Source organism: Monopterus albus, unplaced genomic scaffold, assembly GCF_001952655.1.
Source record: "Monopterus albus unplaced genomic scaffold, M_albus_1.0 scaffold154.1, whole genome shotgun sequence".
NCBI classification, from domain to species: Eukaryota; Metazoa; Chordata; class Actinopteri; order Synbranchiformes; family Synbranchidae; genus Monopterus; species Monopterus albus.
In genome coordinates, this window is record NW_018128034.1 from 138098 (window position 1) to 161843 (window position 23746).

General features: G+C 39.6%; 1 protein-coding gene across 2 annotated transcripts in view; it reads left to right on the plus strand.

Moving 5' to 3' along the window:
- The window catches only part of khdrbs3 (KH domain containing, RNA binding, signal transduction associated 3), a 115107-nt gene that overhangs the window by 41378 nt on the left and 49983 nt on the right, over positions 1-23746 (plus strand). For both annotated transcript variants that reach the window (XR_002276125.1, XM_020614942.1), the window contains exons 2-4: positions 6641-6759; positions 14437-14553; positions 22773-22919. Coding sequence is in view for 1 of the 2 variants with exons in the window: in XM_020614942.1 (XP_020470598.1) it covers positions 6641-6759; positions 14437-14553; positions 22773-22919 (383 nt within the window). In the remaining variant the exon portion in view is untranslated. The remainder of the gene's footprint in view (positions 1-6640; positions 6760-14436; positions 14554-22772; positions 22920-23746) is intronic.

Consider the following 23746-nt stretch of genomic DNA (forward strand, 5'->3'; position numbering starts at 1 on the left):
CCCCCTGCCTCAAGGCAGAGGGCGCTAGTGAGCCCACACTACCTACAATCTTCTTCGTGCTTGTTTATATTTCCTTTACAATCCGCCTTATCAAAATGGAAGATTACATTTCCAAGCTGAGAAAATTCGCAAATCTGGACTTTCAATCAAAACATTTTTGACAGTCTGGACATTTTTGTCCAGAAGGATCTTCTTTATTGAAAACATTTGTTTTAATATTGGATTCGAACAGTAAAAGGGTTTGTAATACATACTAGCTGACAAATGGATTTCGTGTACCAGTAAAGGTAAGACCATAAACTTTTATTATTTCTAGTTAGAAATAAGCTCAATTGGAATAAATTTTAACCTCAAATTAAATATGAGTCACTTTTGTGTGAAGAATGCTGATATGAAATATAAAACATAACGCATTGTCTGTTGACAGACAATTTGTTAACGGTTCATTTGTATTTGTAAATCTGACTGTAAAAGAGTCAGTGCCTGACCAGCTGTCAACCTCACCGCACGTCACTGCATCATGGGGCACAAAATCTCCTTCAACTGAAAAAAACAAGCTCACCTGGAACTGAGGTACCAGGAACCTTGAGATGGTGCAAGCATGGATTAAATTGGGCTCCAGTGTGTTGACAAATTTTTTGAAATCCTTTGTCTTCAATCACCAAAAATGTCCTCAGTCTTTGTTCAGTCCAGTACTTTGTCTCTATTTTCTTGCCTTTGTGCTGGAAAGCCAAAGCACTGCCATTCAGCTGATTTATAGTTTGACAGGGCATCCTCTGTTTCCACCGCCTGCTCCATTTCTTGCTAGCTAGTGTATTGCTAAATCGGCTGCTGACATAGCAAGTGAATGTCATGGTCATCAAGGCTCAGGTCACGCCTACTGCATCCTCTAGCGGTAACATCAGTTAGCTACATTTACATCTTTTAGGAGTCAAAATTTAATTGACATCATATTGTGACCCGTTTCCCAGTATAACAATGCCTATCATCACATTTTTGGATCATGATATATCATGCCATGGTGCACTGCTACACCAGTAATATAATACAGTTAGCTATTAGCTATTAGCCTTACATGCTCGCTATGGTTAACAAATAGGCTACCGGTGGTGGATGGAGACACAATGCAACATTGAAATTATTGGTTCTCTGCAGTTTTATGCTTGTTTAGCAGCTGTTTTGATACATTTGGTACTCTTATTGCCTTTTTACTCATGGGGGTTTTACTGCACGTACAGTAACGAAGTGTTGTCACCTCTAGTAATGCTTCACTTCACCTGTCCACTCTCTCCCACTGAGACTGCTTGGCTGCCATCTGCTAAGTGTGGAAGAGCTGGGCCCCACCCTCGGTCAAAGACCAACAGATGTGGCAGAGAGGAGAAGTCGCTCTATAAACACCAAAACCATATTTTCTGATCCACTAATCTCACTCATTGGTCCCTTCAAGTACTGATGAAATCCTCCCAGCCCTTACAAAGGGAGCAATCCAAGCTTGATATTAGAGAACAGTTCAACATTTTGGGAAGCCTTCTTATTGGGGCAGAATGATAGGATCAGTACCACACTCATGTGTGCATTAACTACTAATGCAATATTACCTCAGTTAGAGCCAGGATGCATTTAACTTAGCTGAGTGTACAGACCGGATAAAGGGGAAACAGCTAGCCCAGAAGCACTTGGCAGATGAGTAAAGTGTTGTTTGTCCAGGAACACAGCAGGTACTACAGCCCCTTAAATTACAAGTTGTCGCTTTGTTTTTTTTTTGTTTTTTTTTTGTATAGAATAAACAAACGAAATTCAGTGTTTTACTTTGTAGGTTTTAGATGTGTTGGCACTGTACAGTATGTGTATATTTGACTTGAAATGAGAGCCAGCCTGTTGAGTACTAGATTAACTGGGTCTAGAAAATGGCTCATTCTTGACATACTGTATATACAAGTTGTGTATCAGTTGTTGTTGATGACCACTGTTAAATATGGCAATTAGCAGCTCAGGTGTAGGGTGTATCTCTAAAGAGCCTCAATGAAAAGTACTTTTTTTTTCTCACAAAACCCCTTTAATGTGATGGCAATGTGTCTCAACAGTGTGATTTAATCTCATGAAACAATATTCCACAAACAAAATCGATAAATAAAAAGCTTTTGCAGCTTTAAAGTGTCACCTAATAGTAAAACAAAAAACCAATACACTGCAACAAATGAAAAGAAAAAATAAAGGGTTTCACAATTCTGTTGACCTCAATACATTCACTGCATGTATGACACACAGTTGTGAATCTCTCTTCCATCATGTTCAGTAACAACATAGGTAAACCCAGAGTGCAAATGCTGTATTTATGATGTATCTCATCCCCCAACATAAAATTGGTAGACTTAATGACCCAATTGCCTCCATCTCCACCTCGACTCTCCAGCACTCAGCTGAAGGCATGCATAATCCCACAAAATCTACCCAGCTTATGAATTTTAAATGGGAGGGCCTAAATCACAGAGCTGCTTTTAAGTGAATCCATTTCTAATAGAAGAGCAGACAGCTGGGATGGTGTCCCGCTGTGGGATGCTGTCACCCAGGTGGATACATTTTACAGATTGGAAATATATTTTTAATGTGTGCAAACATTGTAAAGTTGACTTGTTTCATGCAAGAAGTCTTTGTTACAAAATCTCAAGCATGAAATGGTAAGGGAAAACCATCCTTTGGTTTGTTCTTGTAATTTTTTGTTCACCAAGTTAATTGCTAAGTCTGGGAATGCCATTCAGTAGCAGGAGTGACTTGTGAAGCTACAGTATGTGAAGAGCAGAGGTGTAGTGCTATTTGTTGAAGGTACAGGAGTGTACATGGGATGCACGCTGTTAAGTTATGGCTCATTTTGAGGGCCATGTAAACACTTTTCCTGTGGTGGCAAGTAGTTTACATATATTAAAGATAGTCAGCTGTAACTGCCCTCACAATCAAATGTTAGACCGACTTTATTTTCTGATGTGGCAGAATAACAAAATGAATAAGTGGCCATTTGTCACAGGGTGAATGTTATAGCAATAGATAATTTTATTACTAGGCCATAATCTCCACAGGGGACACATGCCACCCAAAGCATGAAAAACGTAAATTTGCCCTCCCGATATTTGTCATGACTATTCATCAAATGTCTCCTAAGTTTATAATAAAATAGTTGCTCTCCACTCATGTTAAACCAACTCCAAAACGTACTGATTATTCAATGAGCCAGCAACTGTGAACACACCAGCTGTGCACGGGGCTCGCGACTGGTCAGCATGTGCCAAAGTTTGGCCATCTTGTGCCCTGCTTGTGTCATATAGACCTACAGCTGATCACTCAGAGGTACACAGGTAAAATGGTCTCTTTACATCGCAGCATCACTTAAATTAAATGTAAAGTCTGTTTTGCTGCTGATTGTCACATTTGATATTTGTCTTCAAAAGCATTTCAGTGTATCCCCTGTATACATTCAGCAGTGGTGCACCACAGTGCATACACAGTAGAGGAATTATGATATTTCACATGGGCTGTACAAGGCAGGAGCAATTCCAGAAGTCAGAAAACTTTTTTGGTTCATGTGGTCTGCGAGCAGTTTTTATTCAGGTGACATCTCTGGACTCCAGGATTTGGTTTTTATAATACATGAGGGATTTTTTTCAGACTATTCAGGTGTCCTTCCTTTTTTTTAACCTCCAAATAAAGTGCTTTAAGTAATCTACTGAACCTTTGACATGTCTAATTGTCTGAGCGCTCATCTTTCTTTTCCTGTTTGACTTTATTGTAGTGATGTCACTGTGATCCCAAATGATAGCCAAAACTAACCAAAAAAAAATATATATATATATCTGAGTTGTAGTGCTGTAGAACTAGAAATGTCCATAATCTTAGTTATATTAAACCAGACTGGAGCCTTACAAATCACAAGGAGCACAAACTGAATATTGTGTAATTGCAGCTGCCCAAATTGACTCAAATAGAAGCAACACAATAAAAAGAATTCATCTGCTATTCAGGAGTGAGAAACACCAAAGCGTTCCAGCAGCAACAGTCCTCTTCAGGGGAACAGGGTGTGTATGTACTGTACATAACAGTACATAGGCCAAGTGGCTCCCCCAGAGCCCATAAAGTCAACTAAAACATTTCAAGAAAATCTTTCAAATTCAATATTTAACCACTGATTGGCTTTAAAAACTTTATCAACCCACCACATTAATTTCATTCTTCACAAGTCAACACTGTTGCTGAATGTATTCACATAAAGAACGAAAACAATCAAAACCTCTAGTAGTATTTTTCAATGACTTGCGGGATTCTAAGGTGTTGACTCACTAAAGGAGTTGTGTTGTGCCTCTCAGACAGCCAGACTAGAATATCACACTTCATTATCCTTTTGCAAGCAGAAGAGAGGACTCCCATTGAACCAGAGCAACAACCGCATTGAGCTTGTGTCAGTGATGCATGTTTAAATCTCTTTCTTTTGAACACTTGGTAATGACTCTGAGGTGGAGGTGGTTCTGATTTCACATCTGTACATTTTCTCCCTCGTAAACCACAGCACAAACAAGATCTTTTGAAAAGATCTGTGGTTAGTTAATTCACACTGGTTGATTTTGTGTTGCCGTGCTCAGAGGGTGAACTCATTGAAGCTGCAGTTTGGCTGATTATTACACCTGCTGATTGACTGCACTCCCCTGTTGGGGTTTTCTTGGACTTAAAATGCTAATTTTCCTTTGTAGAGAAATTGGCAAAAACTGTGCTGTAAGCTTCGAAAATAAAAAATAAAGACCATTTGCAGTTGAAACACCATCTCAGTCACTATCTCCCAACACAGAATGTTTTGAGGGTGGCTGGTGGAAGGAGGAAATTCCTTCTTGGCATGTTGCTAGGCAATGCATTAATATTAATGTGGTCTTTCCTCAGAACGCGTGCACTGTCTGCCCCCCTCGGGATAAGCTGAAGCTTAAAGATATCTACATCTTACTGATACTTCTTTTATCCTTGTTAAAACTCATATCAAAGGTTTTAATTACATTCTGTGAATGTTATACTGCAGAGTTTTATTGAGAAAGCACAATTGCATTTTTAGTTTGCTGCGCTGATATGCTCAGTTCATTTGTATGACCTGACATGATTTAAATGGGTAGACTATATTTGGTTATGTGATGTGAACATGTTTGAGTTTATCATATTTTCATATTGATACTGAGCTCATTTTGCCAGGTTCTAATCATCATTGCATTTGAAAGCAACATGATTGCCCTGTTTTAATTAGATTTTTTTTTTCTACTTAAAATAATTTTGGACAGGAGAATAAATCTGTGATGGAGTTTGCCCTCTGCCTCGCCCTTTCCCCTGCTGGGCTTTTAGCCTGGAGGCTTTGTCGTAGCCTTGCCGCACTTCTCAGCTGCCCTCTCTGCAAAACCATTTTCCTGGCACTGAAACACAGATGTTATCCATCTGATTAAACGTTCAAGGTTACATCTCCACATACATCAAAGTCTACCTCTTCCAAAAGAAAAAAAGCGTGACAGCCAATATTGTTGGTAGCCTGGAGGTGCAAGTGCCAGTGTCCCTCCTCTCATTTTTTTCTAAGCACATGAAAGAGACTGTAGCACTTGTCATTATCTCTGCAAGTTAATTGGTATCTCAGCTCAAATGACAAAGTATTATGATGATTGAGCCTCAGCCAATAGTTGAGATGAATGTGAAGTGATCTAACAATGTTAGTCAATAAATGCACAATTCATAGGGTTTGTGTACTGTACAGTACTATACTTAAATATGGTTGAGCAAATCTGTTGAGAACTACACTGGAACCTATAAAGGTATTGAACTATTGTTTGGGCAAACCAGTGCAATTTTGGGAAATTGCAAGGGGCCTTTTGATTGTTCTTTTCTGACAATTTATTCACTGACAGATAAACTGAAAGGGATTTTTTTAACTCACATGTATAGGAATAGTTCGACAATATATTTTTTTTTTACCTGAAGGTGAGATGAAGAGATTGTATCACTCCTACATAAAGTGCAACACATTATATTTTTATTAGCAATTAATTCATGAAAATATACAAAAGGCAATCACAATTTCTCAAAGCCCAAGATGACCTATGTTGTTTTGCCCAAAAGCTCAGTGATTGACATGTATCTCATTTAATTGATACTGAAATAAAAAATGATAAAACAAGAATCCTTAGGTGTGGGGACCATTTCTCAGCGAACACTGACTGGGTGCAGTCACTGTGCACAAGTTACCTTGGAGCTGAGCCTTGTTGACACACTTAGCTTGTCAGGTACTGTATGGCACCGCTGTGGCTGTCCAGAGACTGGAAACCAAAACCTACAGCACACTCAACCTACCAGTGACACTGGACATAAGTATTAGTGAAAAGAAAAGAGCGTGGCTGCACATACTGTACAGCAACCCTCTCTACTGTTGCCATACCAGCTACTTCCAATCTACAGTATATGCCCAGATAGGCTCTTCTCATATGGAAAGAAAACACATGAGCATATTTCCTGAAATGATGATACTTTAATATCCCGGCAGTGGAGATAACCTTTATTTGCATTCGTACTACAGTCCTGTCACAGTATTGGTCATCACTGACTTGTTATTTTTCTTCTTCCTTTGTTGTAGAAATTGAAAAATTTCAGAGAGACGAGGGGAAGGAAGAGGAGAAGTTCATTGACGTCGTGATCAACAAGAACATGAAACTGGGCCAGAAAGTTTTAATACCAGTCAAGCAGTTTCCTAAAGTAAGTGCTACAGTATATCACCACCACCAGTGACTTCTCCAAGAAAGTGACATGCACAGATAGAGAATTTTAGAGATAATGAAGCCAGCTAAAGTAACTCTGGTTTTTGAGTTCAATTCTTCACAACAGCCCCTTGACACTTTTTGTTGATGCTTTATGTTATTAGATGTAGCACATCTGGAAGATGGTGTACAGGCACAGTGTTGGCTGACAGAATTGGGGTAGAACTATATCAAGGATGCTACTTCCTGTCTGAAGAATTGTGAAGCTTTTGAAATGTTACAGCTGTAATTCTCACTCCATCTTCATCTCACACACACACACACACACACACACACACACATTTCTACTACACTGACCTTGGTCAATGACTCTGATTTCTCGGTATATTAATCTGTCAATGAATATTTATGAATATATGATTCAAAGGAATTGTCTCACACTGGATTTCATTATCATGAGTGTACACTGAACCTTTTATGGTAGATACATACACTTCTAGATCTTTTTATAAGTTCTAGATGTTTTCTTTCATAAAAATGAATAACTTATGAGTGCTCATTGGTGAGAGTGCAATTGCAATGTGGCACATACTGTAAGCCACACGAATAGAGTTCTAGAGAGTCAGCTTCTCGATGACCTCCACCTGAAGCCATTTTGAGTGATAATGGTGGCAACAGCATTATCACTGAATGAGAGCACTTCGGCCCTGCCCGCCACTCAGAGACTTCACCGGCAGTAGCTAGCCGCATGCTAGATGCATGCCAGGGATTTCCCGCTGGGAGCATGATGCGAGGCTGGTGTAGATGTGAGAGGGGTGCTCTTAGATGGGGACACCACTCAAGTTTTCACCTCAGGCCTCCAAAGGGAAGTACAGGAGCAACCTGCAGCATGTGAATGGAGAGGACAGCGGAAAGGAAACACAGAGTTGGAGTCAAACCATGAACCAGTAGTACTATAGAGGTGCATTTGGGTTTGGTTTCCCCAAAACATGCTTTTCTGTTCAGTATCACAAGAATTTTGATGGCATGCACAGTAAACCAAACATCAGCAGTCTAACAGCTTTAATTTAACATTTTGTGGTAACTTTAAAGCTCTGTGACAAACCCATCCTCAGTTAACCCTCTTTTTATCATCATCATTTTATCAGTAGCATGCTAATATTTTCCTGATGATGTTAAAAGGAAAGTACATCTGAGGCTGATGGAATTCTTTATTCCAGGTATTGAAAAAACTTAGTTTTGATCTTATGAAGTGGTTATGGTAGATTCAGGGGATCACCAAAGTTATTACAATTCATCCTGACGAGACCTTGAATGTTTGATAGTTTTCTCTGTGGCATTCTTTTTACAACAGGCTGTTCTTTTTCAAAGTAATCACAATGATAAATAGATCAAAATATTATCTATCAGTGCATATACTGTAACACTTGTTTGTGTCAGTGTAAATTTCCATGGTACTAGCAGTCTGTGAATGTTATGTGTATACCCTAGTTTTTGAGACAGTAGCTTATGCACATATGTAACCACTGTTTCAGGCAATATACTGTATTTCAATGTTGGTAGGACCTGCTCTCAAACAACCTGCACAATTTAAAAAGTTGAACCTTTAAGCTAGCCTAGTTTTATCATAGATAAATATCTCTGTATCTGCTAATCACTAATTGGTAGTTTGCATGAACTCATTAGTCACCAGCTATTGGCATGATGAATTTAATTCTACGAAATGATCTTTTGCGGAGCATTCAGTGTGTACTACGTGCACTACTGTATACATAATGTGATCTGGAGACTGATCTGAGTCTCCTATGCTTGCAGCTGAACAGATTTGCTTTGACGGCTTTGATAAGTAGAGCCACTATTACACTGTTTAGAGCGCCAACAAGCCAACGAAGGAAGACAAATTCAATTTGTTCTAGCTGACAGGTAGCAGTGGCAAGAGTGATTGGTCTGACTTGGATGGGTTTTCTCCTGAGCTTTGAGCATCACCTTTTGGCTTCTGGCATTGAAGTGGCACAGCCATTTTCCAAATAGCCATTTAGGAGCATGTGTGGAGAGGTTAAATCCATCCTCTGCAAACAGAACTTTTTATCAGAATGAAGCAGGCAAGGACACAGTGCTGCAAGTTCCAGGCTGCTCATACTCTGTGATAAAATAAAGCTGCTCCTCAGCAGTGATTTTTAATACCTGACACTGAATTTTTAGATCAAGATCTTCAAAAGAGTGATGATGTTGAATGGTGTAGTTCTGTTGTGATATGGATGTTCAAATATTTTAGTTTTATCTTTTATGACTTATAGATTTAAAAAAAGACAAGATTCAAAGGAAACCTGCAGAAATAGAGTCTCAGTTTTTAAATTTATTATAATAGTATGACATATAATGTCACAACTACTCAGGAACTAAAAATATCCATTTTTTTGTGCAAGGATGCAGCATCTGTGCTCATCTGTGGGGCCTTTCTCAGAAGCATCTTTTGGCAGAAAGCACCGCAGGCCATTAGTGAGGCGTAAGGAGTCCCACTGGTTTATTTCCAGTTCAGACTGTGGCTTTTCTCTGTGCTGGGAGTGGCAATTTATCCTTCTGCTGTCCTCAGCACAATCACTCTGCGCTGGCTCTCCGTGAGCACACCTGTCACCAAACTCACAGTAACACATTCGGCACATGATTAAAAGACCTTAATGGTGCCTGCCCCCCTCCCTCTGCCACCCTTCCTCATGCACCCCCTTCAAGTTAAGTGTGACTAATCATACATCGTTTCTCTGCTTGTGTCCACTGTCTTTCTAATGACACACATGACATTTTTCTTTTGTTGTAGCAGACAACCAAGATATGGCGCAACAATTCCAGTCCTGTTTTTGCACATTTTCAGTCATTCACATCAGAGCAGCGGGTGGGAACCTGTGATTAGACACATCAGCTTTTGTTCGTGTGATGATGGACAGCAGAGCACAATCTTCTCACACAGTCTAATTGCATGAACCAGTCCATGAGGCCAGGCAGGTTTTTGCAGGTCACATAATCTCTCATGATCACTAAAGCAGTAGCAAAATCCCAAAGCATCAGTCACAGTAGGAGTCTGCTGGATTTGGATATCTGATAAACAGCATGGGTTACAGTTATTTATGCAGGAGGACTCATACTGTATATTTGGAGGATTGTCCATACAAGGAAATCTCTGTGTGTGTGTGTGTGTGTGTGTGTGTGTGTGTGTGTGTGCGCAGATGTAACGACTGTTTAAATGTCCAAATGAACACTTCTCTCTGACATTCGCTAATACAGTTACGTCATGTCACTACATTATCTACAAAAGGGTCTGAAGTAACTCAAGCCTGTGTGTGCCTATATGACAACAAGTTGTATAAAGTGACACACATGCCCAGAGTAACCTGCTACACAGCCTAGGTGCAACAGTGAACTGCTGGTCCCCTATTAACCCCTGTCTCTCCTCCTCTTTGTGTAGCATTCTTAGATAAACTATCACATGATATGGGTTTGCTGTGTTGTTCTCAAATCCTCTTTGCACAAAGGTTGAGTTGACCTTTCTCCATTTTCACTGGTTGCAAGTGTGATTACTCTATTGCCAGCACCTGTTGGCTGCTACAGGTGAGTTTAATTACAAATTAAAGGAGCATCACAGGCTTGAAATTCAACTATTTCTGATGATTTTGAAAAGGTGTCAATAATTCTGTCAAGTCCATTTTTGGAAGTCTCTGTGAAATGGACCAGATTTGGCCTTTTGTGCTACACATTTTAAGGCCCTTAGCAGGTTAGCTAGCTGATACTGTGCTTTTCTGGTGCATCTTAGGATACGCTTAAACAAAATCATAATTATCTAGACAGCACTCAGAGCACACACAGCCAAGGTAGCTCAGGTTCCACAGGATGCCAGTAAAAAAATGTGTGGATCAGGATGATGATCCAGATCACCACTGAAACCTGTGGCTGTACCATGCCTCTTGAAAAAATGATCAAAATGCATTCATTACTTTTTGAGTTGTGCCGTGAACAAACCAACATACAAATGCTGGTATAAACATAACCTCCTTGGTGGAGGAAATGAAATCAACACAAACCAGGTGCAGCTTGTGGGGGGAAGAGATCTATAAATGCTGTCTCTGTAAATTAAAATCAAATGAGACAATTATATGAGTTATTAGATAACAATAAACAGGTAATGGACTTTTTTTTTTAATTTTGTGTGCCTTTAGTTTATTTTTATGACAGAATGATAAAATTTAAGACTTACCCACAGGCTAGTAGTTGGATTAACTCAGACTGTTTACAAAATTTGATATCTTGAAATTCCAAAGTGAATAAAGTCATCTTTAATTAAAAGGCTATTTGCAGAGGCATGTCCTTCAGGTGTCCTGGTAGATCGGTGCATGGGTTAGCACAGAGCAATGATGCCATGTACTGGATTGGGATTCAGACCAAGAACATTGCCACCTTTTTCTCATTTAACAGATTCTGTCTTTTCAATTTAAACTGTAACTTCTAAATAAAAATGGCATTTGCTCGCTCCTCAGTTCACCAACAAGCCAAGCCAGCCCTGATTTCACTGAAACTTGAACAATTTACAAACAGAGTAAATTTCTGTCTGCATTTGTTTCACAGTGTGTCTGATTTTTCTGTTCCTGTAAGTTTGCGCCTTTGTTTTCACTGCCTGATGCCTACGCGTGCACACTTGATGTGGCTCCTAGACTGTGATAGTGAAAGCATCACACTAGGACTTTGTTCTTGTCCTTGTTCAAACATTTTCACCCATCGGTGCCGCAAGTCAGAGGACTGAAACATCCACACAAACATCCTGGACACCATGGCCGATGTTGAACCTGTCAGAGGGACTGAACGGATGCACAAAAGCTGTAGTGACACGAAGAGATGTCGGTTGTGTGATCTGGCTCTGCAAATCATTGTTCAAGAGACAACACAGCTCAGTGATCAAGGGTCCATCCAGGTGGAAATGATGGATGCACAGGACAATGGTTAAACTGAGCACATTTAAATCATTTCCCAACACCCCTTGTTCACCCTGGCAGTGCTGTCTTTTTTCGTGATCCTTTTGTAAACTTAAAAACATTAAAGCCAGGACACATTTTGCTTGCCTAGATAACTTTAAAATGAATTTTCCTCACCCAACAATTCATGTCCTACTCAATATAGTTGGAGTTAATTGGTGTGCAAATTACATTAAAGGTGTTGTAGTGTTCCAGGTGATGTTTGAAGCATAGAAGTGGTGCTTAGTTAGCATTAAAATTTTCATAATATATGTGAAGGTGGCTAGGTTATATATTCATCAAAGTCAGAACTTTCAAGGGCACTACTTTTTCCCTTTTGCAAGTGCAGGGGAGGAATTAGCACAGTGGCAGTGGCATGTACTTTGTGCCAAGAGCTGAATAGGGCCCTGTGTGATCACATCAGTATATACAGTAGCTGCGAACTACAGGAGCTGAGTCTGGTCAGGATAAAAACCCAACAGTCAGTTACTGCATTAGAGCAAATCACTAAAGCTCGCCCCACAAATCCCTCACTCAGGAATTGGCAGGGGCCTCGTAATAAGCACTCACTTTCTGAACAAAAGGCAGGAGAGATATAGGTGAGGTGTAGAACAAAACTGTCTGTTTTTTTTACCTCCAGCTAGCTAATTGATGACCTAGATAGTGGAGGGAGACAGCTGTATAACTCACCGTTAAAGGAAAACATGGAGAGAGGGAGAAAAGCATCGCTCTCCTTTTGTCTCCCTGACCATCTCCAGCTGCTGGTGGAATTGCGTTTAGCCCGTGTTAAGGTTGTATGACTTTGATGGGTGTCTGCACACAGAATATTCTGACACAGTAATGCATAACATTTGGGTTTTTATAACTAAAGAGCACACTCCGACCTTGTGAGGTAGTGTAAGCCAGGGAGCCTTTGATGGACGCCAACATGCCAGAGGTGGTCAGGTTCAGTGTTAGCCTAAACAAGCATATTATGATAATAATGAAAATGTATGTTCAAAGATGTGGGAAATGTTTTCAACTGATCCCAGGAAGTAAAAATGTAATTTCACAAAGGATACAGAATCACTGTTAAATGAATGATATGACCTCAAAAATTCTGTATAGTGTAGTGAGATACATTGTCATGGTTACTGCAGTAATGGTAAATATAATGATGTTTTTATAACCCATCAGCACAAGATATTTCCTTCTTCATGTTGACATACTTTAGATGTTTGTATTGATTTGTTTCTGTTCAAACAGTTAAATCAGACCAGTGTGACCAGTTTAAGGCCTCTCTGGATTAACTGAATGGTTAAACTTCAGGTTCAAAGTCACTGGTTGTCATAGTTATTCTTAATTTAGTCTTAAAGGGGCTCTGCAATTTGGCATATCATTCAAATTTTATCTTCATTCTATTTTGTCTGGAGGAGCCTTTTCAAACCATGACACCACCTGAGTAACTGTGGCAATTCTGGGAAGTGTAAGATCTTAAGGATTAAGAATCAGAATATGTCGGCCACATTGATTTTGATGATTTCTTTTGTGTTGATAATATGGGTTTTTATAAACAAGATTCATATTATCTCATAGGAGTTTGGGTGCTCTGTAGAACTGTGACAATTTATTTAAAATGGTGATATGGGTAAATTAAGGTTACTTATAGGTTTCTGATTTATTTGGTGCACTGCCCATACCTAGCCCTGGTTTCCACTTGTCAGGCAGGTTGCTGAGGGTATATGCAGTCTATGGGCTAAAAAGTAGCATTCTTAATGGGTAAAAAATATAATTTAATAAATGAATGAATTTACAGTTTATACTCTGAATTGTGCTAAGGCAGTATGTGGCACTGTCCTTTGCAGGAGGGCTAGAAATGCAACTATTCATCATATAATCAGCCACTGTATAACCTGAACAAATACAATGCTGATACCATGTGTCAAGCCAAGAAATATCTGCCCTTTGCTTGGGTGAGGATAGGATTCAAACATGTTTTGTATTAAGGTCACACTGAAGAAAGTTTCTGATATGGGCATGGGTATGATAGGTTAAGGCTGGAGAATAGTGTCCAAGGTAATGGTGTCTATGAAATCACTGTATGTGCATTTTGAGTTAGGATTGGCAAATGGCATTACTTGTTATGGGGCCCTGATGTATGATGGCACGTTTGCCCAAATGATGGGTAAACATCATTAACTTGAATACTGAGCTTCCATATGAATGTGCTCCCATTCTTTGGCACATTTAACTCTGTATTTTCAACTATGAGGTTAGGAACACTAAAGGCATTAATATTTCAGCAATTTAAATACCACTCTTTGTGTTATATGACCATTATGGAAGATATGAAATTTTATTATAGTTTGATATTTGCAAGACTGATTTAAATGCATATGACTGCATTCATTTATTGGTTGTTGCCCTTCTGCTTGCTTCTCTGCCCACTTGTGAGTTTAATACAAATATTTTATATTCAGAGCGTCTTTAGTAGAAACCCATGAAAAGGTGACACAGTGAGCCTGGAATAGGACATGTGAAAAACGCTACTGATCCTATTCAGACATGGACAGGGAAAAAAACTGCTGACCATTTTTCATTAGCTCCAGTTGCCACATGTGATTGACATTAGAAATTTCTCAGCTCTTTATCTCAAACACACAGATTCTGATTGATCCGGCTCTTGTTCTCTGTTGCAGTTTAACTTTGTTGGCAAACTCCTCGGGCCACGCGGGAACTCGTTAAAGAGACTGCAGGAGGACACTCTCACAAAGATGTCAATTCTCGGAAAAGGATCCATGAGAGACAAAGAAAAGGTAACACTCCAGTCTATTGTTTCATCTTGTATTTTTTCAGCTTTTTCCCTCAACATCATTTTCTCTTTTCCTGCTGCAGTATGTCTTTCACACGGTTAGACCTACCTTTAAGACTTAGAAAGAGATTAGGGCCAGTGAAAAAATTAGGATTTTTTTGATAAATTGCTGCATGGACACAGGGTGTCTTCATGCTCCCGTTACAGGTTTCCTCAGTGTTTCACATTTGGTATTTTTTCAAGAACAGATGAAACAGATGAAAATGATGTCTCATCAAATATGTGCTTCTCTTTTGATAAATTAGACTAAGAGTCAAATGAAGGCTACAACTACTATACAATAGCCTACTATTTTTACAAATATTTTTAAATAATTGAACAATTGTTTTGTCTATAAAATGTTACAAGCAATAAAAACCATTACCTATCACAGAAAATTTGACTATTCACATTTAAATTTTATGTCTTGATTATCAAGCTGTTGCTTATTGACTAATCAGTTAATTCAGATGTATCAGCTCTAGTTATTATACATAATAACTATACTATATTACATAATAATAATTATACTTAAATATGTATGGCTTTAATATTATAAAGGTAAATTTGTCATCCAATTTGACTGTTAAACAAAATTTGAAAACATTTTCAGAGTTGATTTTCATGTTCACCTCCTTCAAAATCATTATCTAGCAAGGAATGATTTTACTCATAATTAGGAAAAAAAATGTTTATATGTTTGTCTCATATTAAATCAGTTAAAAAAAAACATCTTGAAAGCTTATGGAAATGATTCTGGGGATCACCAAACACAGCTGACATCCTTCGAAGCCAGCCCCAAAACACACACAGTGAAATCAAGTGTAGACTGTACACAAGACAACACCTCCAGATTTATGGTTTTGTTTTCCCAGAAACTCTGACACAGGCTAAAAAAATTGCCTTCAAAATGATTTGCAAATGGAACTTTTTGGTAAAAAACAAACAAAGGATTTAATGTGAAGGCTGTCACTTAAAATTTCAGTAACAATCCAGTTTAACAACTTATATCACCCTTGATCATGTCAGTACATCAGGACAGGACGTACATAAATGCATCTAGCAGCAGCTCTTTAGCAGCAGAATTGATTGGAGACCAGACTAGTTAACCGGGAATAAATCCCCTTCACTTGGCTCGTTTGTGTCTCTGCTCTCCCCTCTGTGTGTCAGGGGTGATTTGTTGGTGGTGATGATTCTCGCTATCATACAGCACATTCTTTTTGATTACTGTGATCAATAGCCTGTGATGGTCGACTTCTCTTGAGTACCTGGAGAAAAGATATGTCATGTAGATGTGCTGACCTCGGCAGGCCTTACCTGCTTGCACAAACCCCACTGTAGGATTTATGTCTGACAGCTTTCAGTGGGGGGATGCGCCATGCAGCTCTCTGCTTCCTCTTTTTCAAGGAGGAAGAGGGATGCACCCTTGCTGCAAAACTACTCCTTCAGCCTCAGCTGGTTGCTGACTTTCTGTTTTCAGCTGCACAGCATGTGTCATTGTAGCATTCAGCACTTGAAATTCCTCGTGTAGGTCAGGCAGCTGAGGGACACTACAGAGCAAAATGACAGGGCTGCTTTCACCCAAATCCTTTTTTCGACATGACTAAAACTAAGGCTGTGTTGTTTTTTACAGAAGTACTAAGTGAGGCTCTGTCGCCTTTAACAATAGGTTTCTATTTATATCAATAAAATTCGCACTGTGCTGTGTTTCTGGGCTGTACCTGACTGACAGGAAAGGAAATAATGTGCGGGTTTCACCCTGCTGAAGACGTGAGATGGAAATGTAATTGTAGTCTTGCTACTCAGAAAATAAAGTATAATCGTTGTGTTGGAGGATGAAACTCTCAAATGTTGAATACATTACCTTTTAAGCTCTTACATATGGCAGAGACACTGGGATAATTGCTCAAATATGTGCAGCTACAGGACCTTGATTTGTGTTGACAAGACTGTGAGTGCAGAGGTTGAAAGGCGCCAAGCTGCCGGAGTCTTCCTGCCTGGTTGTGGCATTTCAGTTATCCTGCATGCTGCCGTCAGAGCTGGATGATGTAAGGGCATCCATGTTCTGCACCTCCACCTCATTAGCACTATCATTTAATTCATTCATTTTCCTCCCTGAGACTTACACACTGTCTTTAAAATACTATTCAATATTCGCTGGGAACAATTATTTGAAGATCACAGGACCTCCACCATATTGCTAGCATTGTCATGTATGCATGCTATGACTTTACCTACAAGCCTGCAAGTCCCCAGTGTTCCGTGGCAGACAGAACATTCACCAGGTTTTCAGCAGTATGCCACTCCGGCATTGCTTTAGTCTGAAGAACAGCACTCTGTATTTTCCACTTGCTTATATAATGGCAGGTGACTGTCACGTATGATCCAGTTATAAGAGCTGTCCATGCATCTGTGGTCAGAGATGCCTTTTCAACACTTGGCAAACGACTGTGTAGCTCACACACGTTATCATCATATAGTTTATCCCGGCGTGCCGTGACCATTTTTCTTGATGGGACCATATAAACTGAACAAATACTATCAAACTTCAAAAATCACCACTCTTGGGGAAGCTAATGGGTAGCATGTCATTTGCTATTATCTTTGTGCTGAGGGCCGTTGTTTGCTCTGCAGCTTCCTTATTTGGGTGACAAATCCACTGACTGTTGATCTGTGGACCACACCCCACTTTCTACTAGATGCCTCGCCGTCGAATGGCTGTGCGTAGTTGTTGTCAGTTTATGATATGCTAACCTAACCTGGCAGATTGTGCACTGCACATCATTTTTGTTTATTTTCTGGAAGAAGTTCCACACAGAACCTTTTGATAGCTGTAGCCTCTACATGTTTCCGCTGTTTGCATTTGGTGCTGTAGTAAAATGATAAACTGACCTCATTATATTATTTCCATGTACTGGAAAAAGCAGGGAAAACAGTGGCTCTTTGTTTTTGAAGAGCCAATGGTATGCTTTTCTTTGTTTTACAACATATCTACAAAGTTACAATGATGAATTATCACCTTAAACATGACTGAAAGCACAAAAAATGAGATGCACCTGTGTTGTTGTACTTTTATGCAGAAGCAACTTGGTTTATACAAGTCTCACAAACTCTTGCTGGTGAGACACTTTTTTTTTCCAGCTATGTAAATTCTCACGCAATAGTTTACAGATTTCATTGAATGGTCATAATCTCCAGGCAGTTCTGCACTGATGTGAGTTTGCCTGACATATACTGCTGCCATTGTAAAAGCGGGATGTTTTCAACTGCACATGGTTTTGTGGATATTTTACCTCCTGTGATGTGTTGCAGGTTGGTGAGTGGATTGTCAGTGCTGCACTACATGTTGGAATTAATTTCACTACTTTGTGAATGTATGTGGTCACCTGTAATGTGAGGGATCTGTGGGGGAAGATGCAGCAATCAGTGGTTGGATTTATCAAAATTCCAATTAATTAATGCTGTTGCAGTTCGCTGTGCTGTCCGCTGTCATATTCTGTATTGAACATGTCAGGTAGGATTTGAGGTATTGTCATTGTCGAACACAAAGCGTATTTGTCACTGTTTTGTGTGCTGTTGTAGCTTCCTGATCGGCAACAAGAGTTGTGCACATTCATAAACTATCCTCTCCTTGTTATATTGTGATTTATCATAATGAAATACTTACAAACTATATGAAGTTATGATGGGTGCAAAGTTAAAGAGGTACCCAAGATTAAACATTAAATGGCGGGTACAAAACCACAGTCACATGCAATATTTGATTTTTTTTAATTTAATGACTATTTGAATATTCAAAAATCACATTAAGTTATTCAGATTACAGGTACAGTAAATTACAATCTGTTGACATTGTCATTTATTTATAAATTTATTTAACCATTATATTCAAATTAGTGTATATTTTGCTGCTCCTTCTGATTCTGTAGTAATTGTTGAGTATAAAGCTTGTATTGTTATATCATATTGCCATTGTCCATGTTGTAACCCATTTTATGTCATCACAATGTCCTGGTTTCTGTTTCTGCACCCTTCCTGTCAGACCTTTATTTAATGTTGCTTCCTCTCCCACCCCATCCTTCCTGTGACAGTTTTACCTTTTCCACTAACATGGCTGTTGCCAATCTAATCAGACACAGCTGTGTGTAATCAGAACTATCACCAGCCAGTATATAAACCAGTGACTTGGGGCTCTGACTGTCTTTAGAGCTTCTTGCTGTTGCCTGATGTTTTGGGAGTTCTGAGCATCTCGGTATCATCTATGCTGGCTCACGTTTGTTTTGAGACTGCTGACTGATATTATGCTGGGGTTCTCTTGCTGGGTTACTGTCTCATGTCCAGTGCCTCCAAATCAAGTCCATTGTGTTTGTATCAAGTCTCCTAGCTCTTCTGTGTTTATTCAAGTGATTACAAGCTTTCCCCCTCATGTGGAGGAGTTTTACACTAGCCAGCTCATGGGTTTATGTTCCGAACTGCAACTCACCTGTAAAGCCTTGTGTTCACCTACTCAGCCTGAAAACTCCATTTAAGCTCTAAAGTTAGTGTTCCGTTGCCATTTGGTGTTTGCTACCGAGTCCTGTTAACCACAAAGTGCTGATGTTTTTATTACTTAGATTTGTGCACCTATTGCACAGTCTTTAAAGAAGGGGAATCCCCTTTTTTTTCCTCCTGAAAGTTGTGGCTTTTTTCTTTCAGGTAAACTGAGTACCTGTGCAAGTCCTGTTATTAGAAATAACCAAACTCCATGCACAAAGGAAAAACATTCCACTTACAATGGTGCCGCACATCATATTTAGACAATCCAGGCCTCATGTTAGCATGCAAAAGCCTGCGCTCTGTGCGCATTGCAGACTGCTAAAGATGGCAATATGTATGATTTCACAGATTAATGGATGGAAGATACTACCTTCATCAGCAAGTATATAAATTCACAATAGTATTTAATCTTGGTCATGATGGGGACTCTGGTAGTGCCACCTGTCGGGCGCTGGCCCAGGTCAGAAAGAGATTTCTATCTGGACTGCAAAGTGTTTCACATCAATGTATAATAATAAGCCTTATTCTGGTGAGGTTTGTTTAACAGGCCCTTCGTGGCCAAATCGGCAGAGCTGTGTGGGTCCTTTGGTTGCTGCGTTTCATCCATTCGCATTGATTGCGTGAGAGCAGTCTAGCAGACTATCAAGGGCGTCTGCCGTGACTGAGAGAAACAAACAGATGGCTTCTTCATAACTCAGAAATGTTACTGAAAATGAGTGGACACACAAACACACCTTTAGCGTAAATTTCTTATACAAATGTAGCAAAGCCAGCATCCAGCAGTGCCCCAAATCTGCAGCTGTTGTTATTACAACATGACAAAATAAAGCACAGATACTTTGAAACCCAGAAAAAAAAATACCCACAGCTGTCCTCACCCAGTCCTTCACAGCTCAATGACATGCACGATGGAATTTTGGGGAATAAAATGTTCTAATGAGGGGAGGGTGATGTCAGGGTGTCAATGTGGCTGCTGAAATGATAGATGGTTTTTGATTAAGAATTTTCTTTGTATTATAATCTATTTTAAATATGCAGATGTTGTTGCTTTAATTAGACTGAAGGATGAACTGATTACAGCCACAAATCAGAAAAAGTTGGGACAGTATGTAAAATCTAAATTAAAACAAAAAATTGTGATTTGTAAATCATCTGTCTCCTGTATTATTTTGAAACCAATAAAGCAGCACATTATTTGATGAGAAACCTCATCAACTTTTTTTGTTCAAAATAAACACTCACATCGAACCTGGTTCCTGTAACGCATTCCAAAGTTGGGACAGTAAAGCGTTTACCACATTGTGATGTTGCTGTTTATTTTCACAACACTTAAAAGACATTTTAAATTCCATGTTAAAGACAAAATCTGGTATTTGAATGTCAGAAGTGTAGGTGAACAAATCAGACAGCATTGAGCAGTTCATCACCATATCTGGCTCTGTGGCATACATTATGATACACCACCTGTCATTAGAAACAAAATATAGAAGTTTCCTATTGTGCTTAAATATTTCATCTGAATGTGAATGTTCGGAGCATGACATTATTATTTACCTCTAAGCTCCATCCGCACCAGCCTCTGTGTCCAGAACGTTGTGGCCTTCTCTTTCCAGGGTGAACAGCTTTTCATAAGCAGATTTACTGAGAAAAAAATGAAAGGATGAAGATGCTGCCAACAGATAGGACATACAGACAGCTGTAATCTTCTGCCTTTAGCTACTGTAGGACTCAGCTGGATCATGGATGCTTTTTATCAGTGCTGGGAGAGGAGCCCCCATCTATGAATACTGCTGCAGTACTTACTATATACTGTATCATAGGCAAATGATGTCATAATATTGACACTTTGCAGTAGACTGTACAGATGGAGTAGTCCTCAGATGACATATGCTAACATTAGACCCTCTGTTTCTTAGCTGCTGATGGATAATGTTTGTTTTTCATATCTTTTTATGCAAACATTCCAAGGAACACATGAAAGGGAAGAGGAGAGCCAGATCTGGAAGCAGTCGTCTTTTTGCTCCACCCTGCTCCACACTGGCAGCGCTGGTGCTGTGTGCAAAAGAGCCCTATGCTCATAAAGCACAGATTTATAGGGGAAATTAACATATCATTAACATACCACAGGCACTCTTATAAGAAGCTTATTTATAATTAGGTGACATCAGAGATACTGGCTTGCATGGTGCTGAAGAGGGAGAAGGGGAAGAGGAAGTTGCTGCCATCGGAAAGGCCCCAGAGAAGACTTTTTTTGTTGTTGAAAAGGAGAAACTGGGACACTTAACCCTATTGTTTCCTCTGTGAAATGGGAGACATTGGGGGGTTTTGCTGTCCTATTTCGCACCACTAATAAGATTACACTGGCCTGCTTCTGTCGGGCCTGAACGGCCTGTGCAGTCCCTCGCTGTTTACCTGGCATGCTTTTCTGTTGCAGTCTTAATAAAGTGTGGTATTGCGGGCAGAGGAGTGAGTGACACCACTCTACTTTCAGTGGTTTCAGTGGACTTTACAACCGATACACCTCAAAAAACCATGTTCGGTTGTGAGACATTGTGTTTTTTATCCATGACCATTCCACGTGCTTATTATGGTAACCATGACAACCTAACCAAGTTGCTTTTGTGCCAAAAACTAATGAAACAATGATGGTTGAATAATCGTTATTGTTTCCATGACTACTAAAGTGCAGAACACTTACCAGTGGAATGGTCTATGTAGTGTATGATGACTAACATGACGACAAAGGTGTGGGTCATGCTCTAACAGAGGGGGAAGCGATGTATGCTGTCGTTTAGGTTGGTGTACTGGGAACCCTACTGACATCTAGCAGTAGCAAGCTGTTTCTTTTTCTCCAGCAATTAATGAATAAACATCAGTATTTTTAAACATAGACACTATGAATGGGGTCTGTCTACTAACAGTATTATGTATGAGAGAATCTGCACAGACAAGTATTAGGTATGTTCATATACAGTAATACAGAGACGCAAAGCAGTGTCAGTTGGTTGGGCCCCACTTGGTGTGATGTTGACCCAAATAACTATTTATTATTTTGAAGGTCATAATCTTTCAGTGCAAAGCTCAGCAATAGAAAATGGACCAACAAATTACTCACTATTTTATTAAATTCCTCTTTATTCTCCAGAGAGTATGGTAAGCACTTTTGGTCCAAATTGAGTTTTTTACATACTGTACTCTGTTGTTTTTAAAAGAAATCAATATTGCACCCTATCCAGTACATTCTTTCATCCTAATGTTGCTGAATTTGTTTTGATAAAGCTACTGTCAACACTTAGATGAGATAAATCCAACATATTAGAATGAAATGTACACAAGCACATATTTTATCTGTACACTTGTAATGAGGATCGGCAGCTGTGTGAGCACAAAAGCCATCAGTAAACTGACAGCTGAGGTTGAAGTGATTGTAAAATGTGCCTGTTATATGGGTTTACAGGAACCCATATAATATTTTCTGTCTGCACAGAAGCATCAAACCTCATTATGTAACCATTATGATAAAACACCCTGCACTACATCCTTGCCAAAGTCCCAAAAAAAAAAAAGATGTTCTTGACTGTGACAGCTAACTCATGCTCATTCCCCAAACAGGATCTGTGATAACAAGCCATTTCTTTGTTCCATCAGGAAGAAGAGTTACGGCAGAGCGGCGAGGCCAAATATCACCACCTGAATGAAGACCTGCATGTCCTCATAGAGGTGTTTGCTCCACCGGCTGAGGCCTATGCGAGGATGGGTCATGCTCTGGAGGAGATCAAGAAGTTTCTCATACCAGTATGTTCCCTTCATTCTCTCAACACACACACACACACACACACACACTTGCTCCTTCTGGCTTTCCTTTTTTCTCCTCCTGAATCTCTTTGCAGCTGCTCTTTGGCCCCAGCCATCTCATTTTCAGCCTGTCCACTGTGAAGCCAGTCAGTATCAGCAACGACAACCCGCTCACTCGCTCTCACTCTCTGCACTGTAATTCTGTCAGGCCTGTCAGAGTGTGCGATAAATGCGTCTCATTCAGTGTGTGTGTGTGTGTGTGTGTGTGTGTGATCCTGGGCGGGAAGTTGTGGGTAAAACAGGAATAAAAGAGCCAGGAGGGAATCTCTCTCTGCATGGTCCAAACCCTCCTTGGCAGCGGCATGCAGCATGGAGCTTATTTACTCTTCCTCCATTTATTATGGATGATCTCTCCAGTGCTCAGAGCTATGATGATTTACATCTCATCATAAATTATCAACACACCCCTCCTTCATCCCCCTCCATGTTACCTCTTCTCCCAGTCACCATAAAACACATTTATTGATAGAGCAGACACATGACAATCATATCAATCCTTATCTAATTAAAGACCTATTTCCATGTTAATTATGTGTTTTAATTTAGAGGCTGAAAAAAAACCCTGTGTGAGAAGATAAAGGCAAATGGGGTCCAGAGGATTTATCAGTGGGGGATCTGAAATGTTTTGCTGCCTCAGGAACAGTGGTCACAGCAGTACTGTAAAGTACATTAATTAGATATTCCCGGGGCTGTAGCCCTGGAGATAAAGGATGTAATTTAATACAGTGTAATTGAAAGCAAGTCTATTGTCTGTGTCTGTGTGTGTG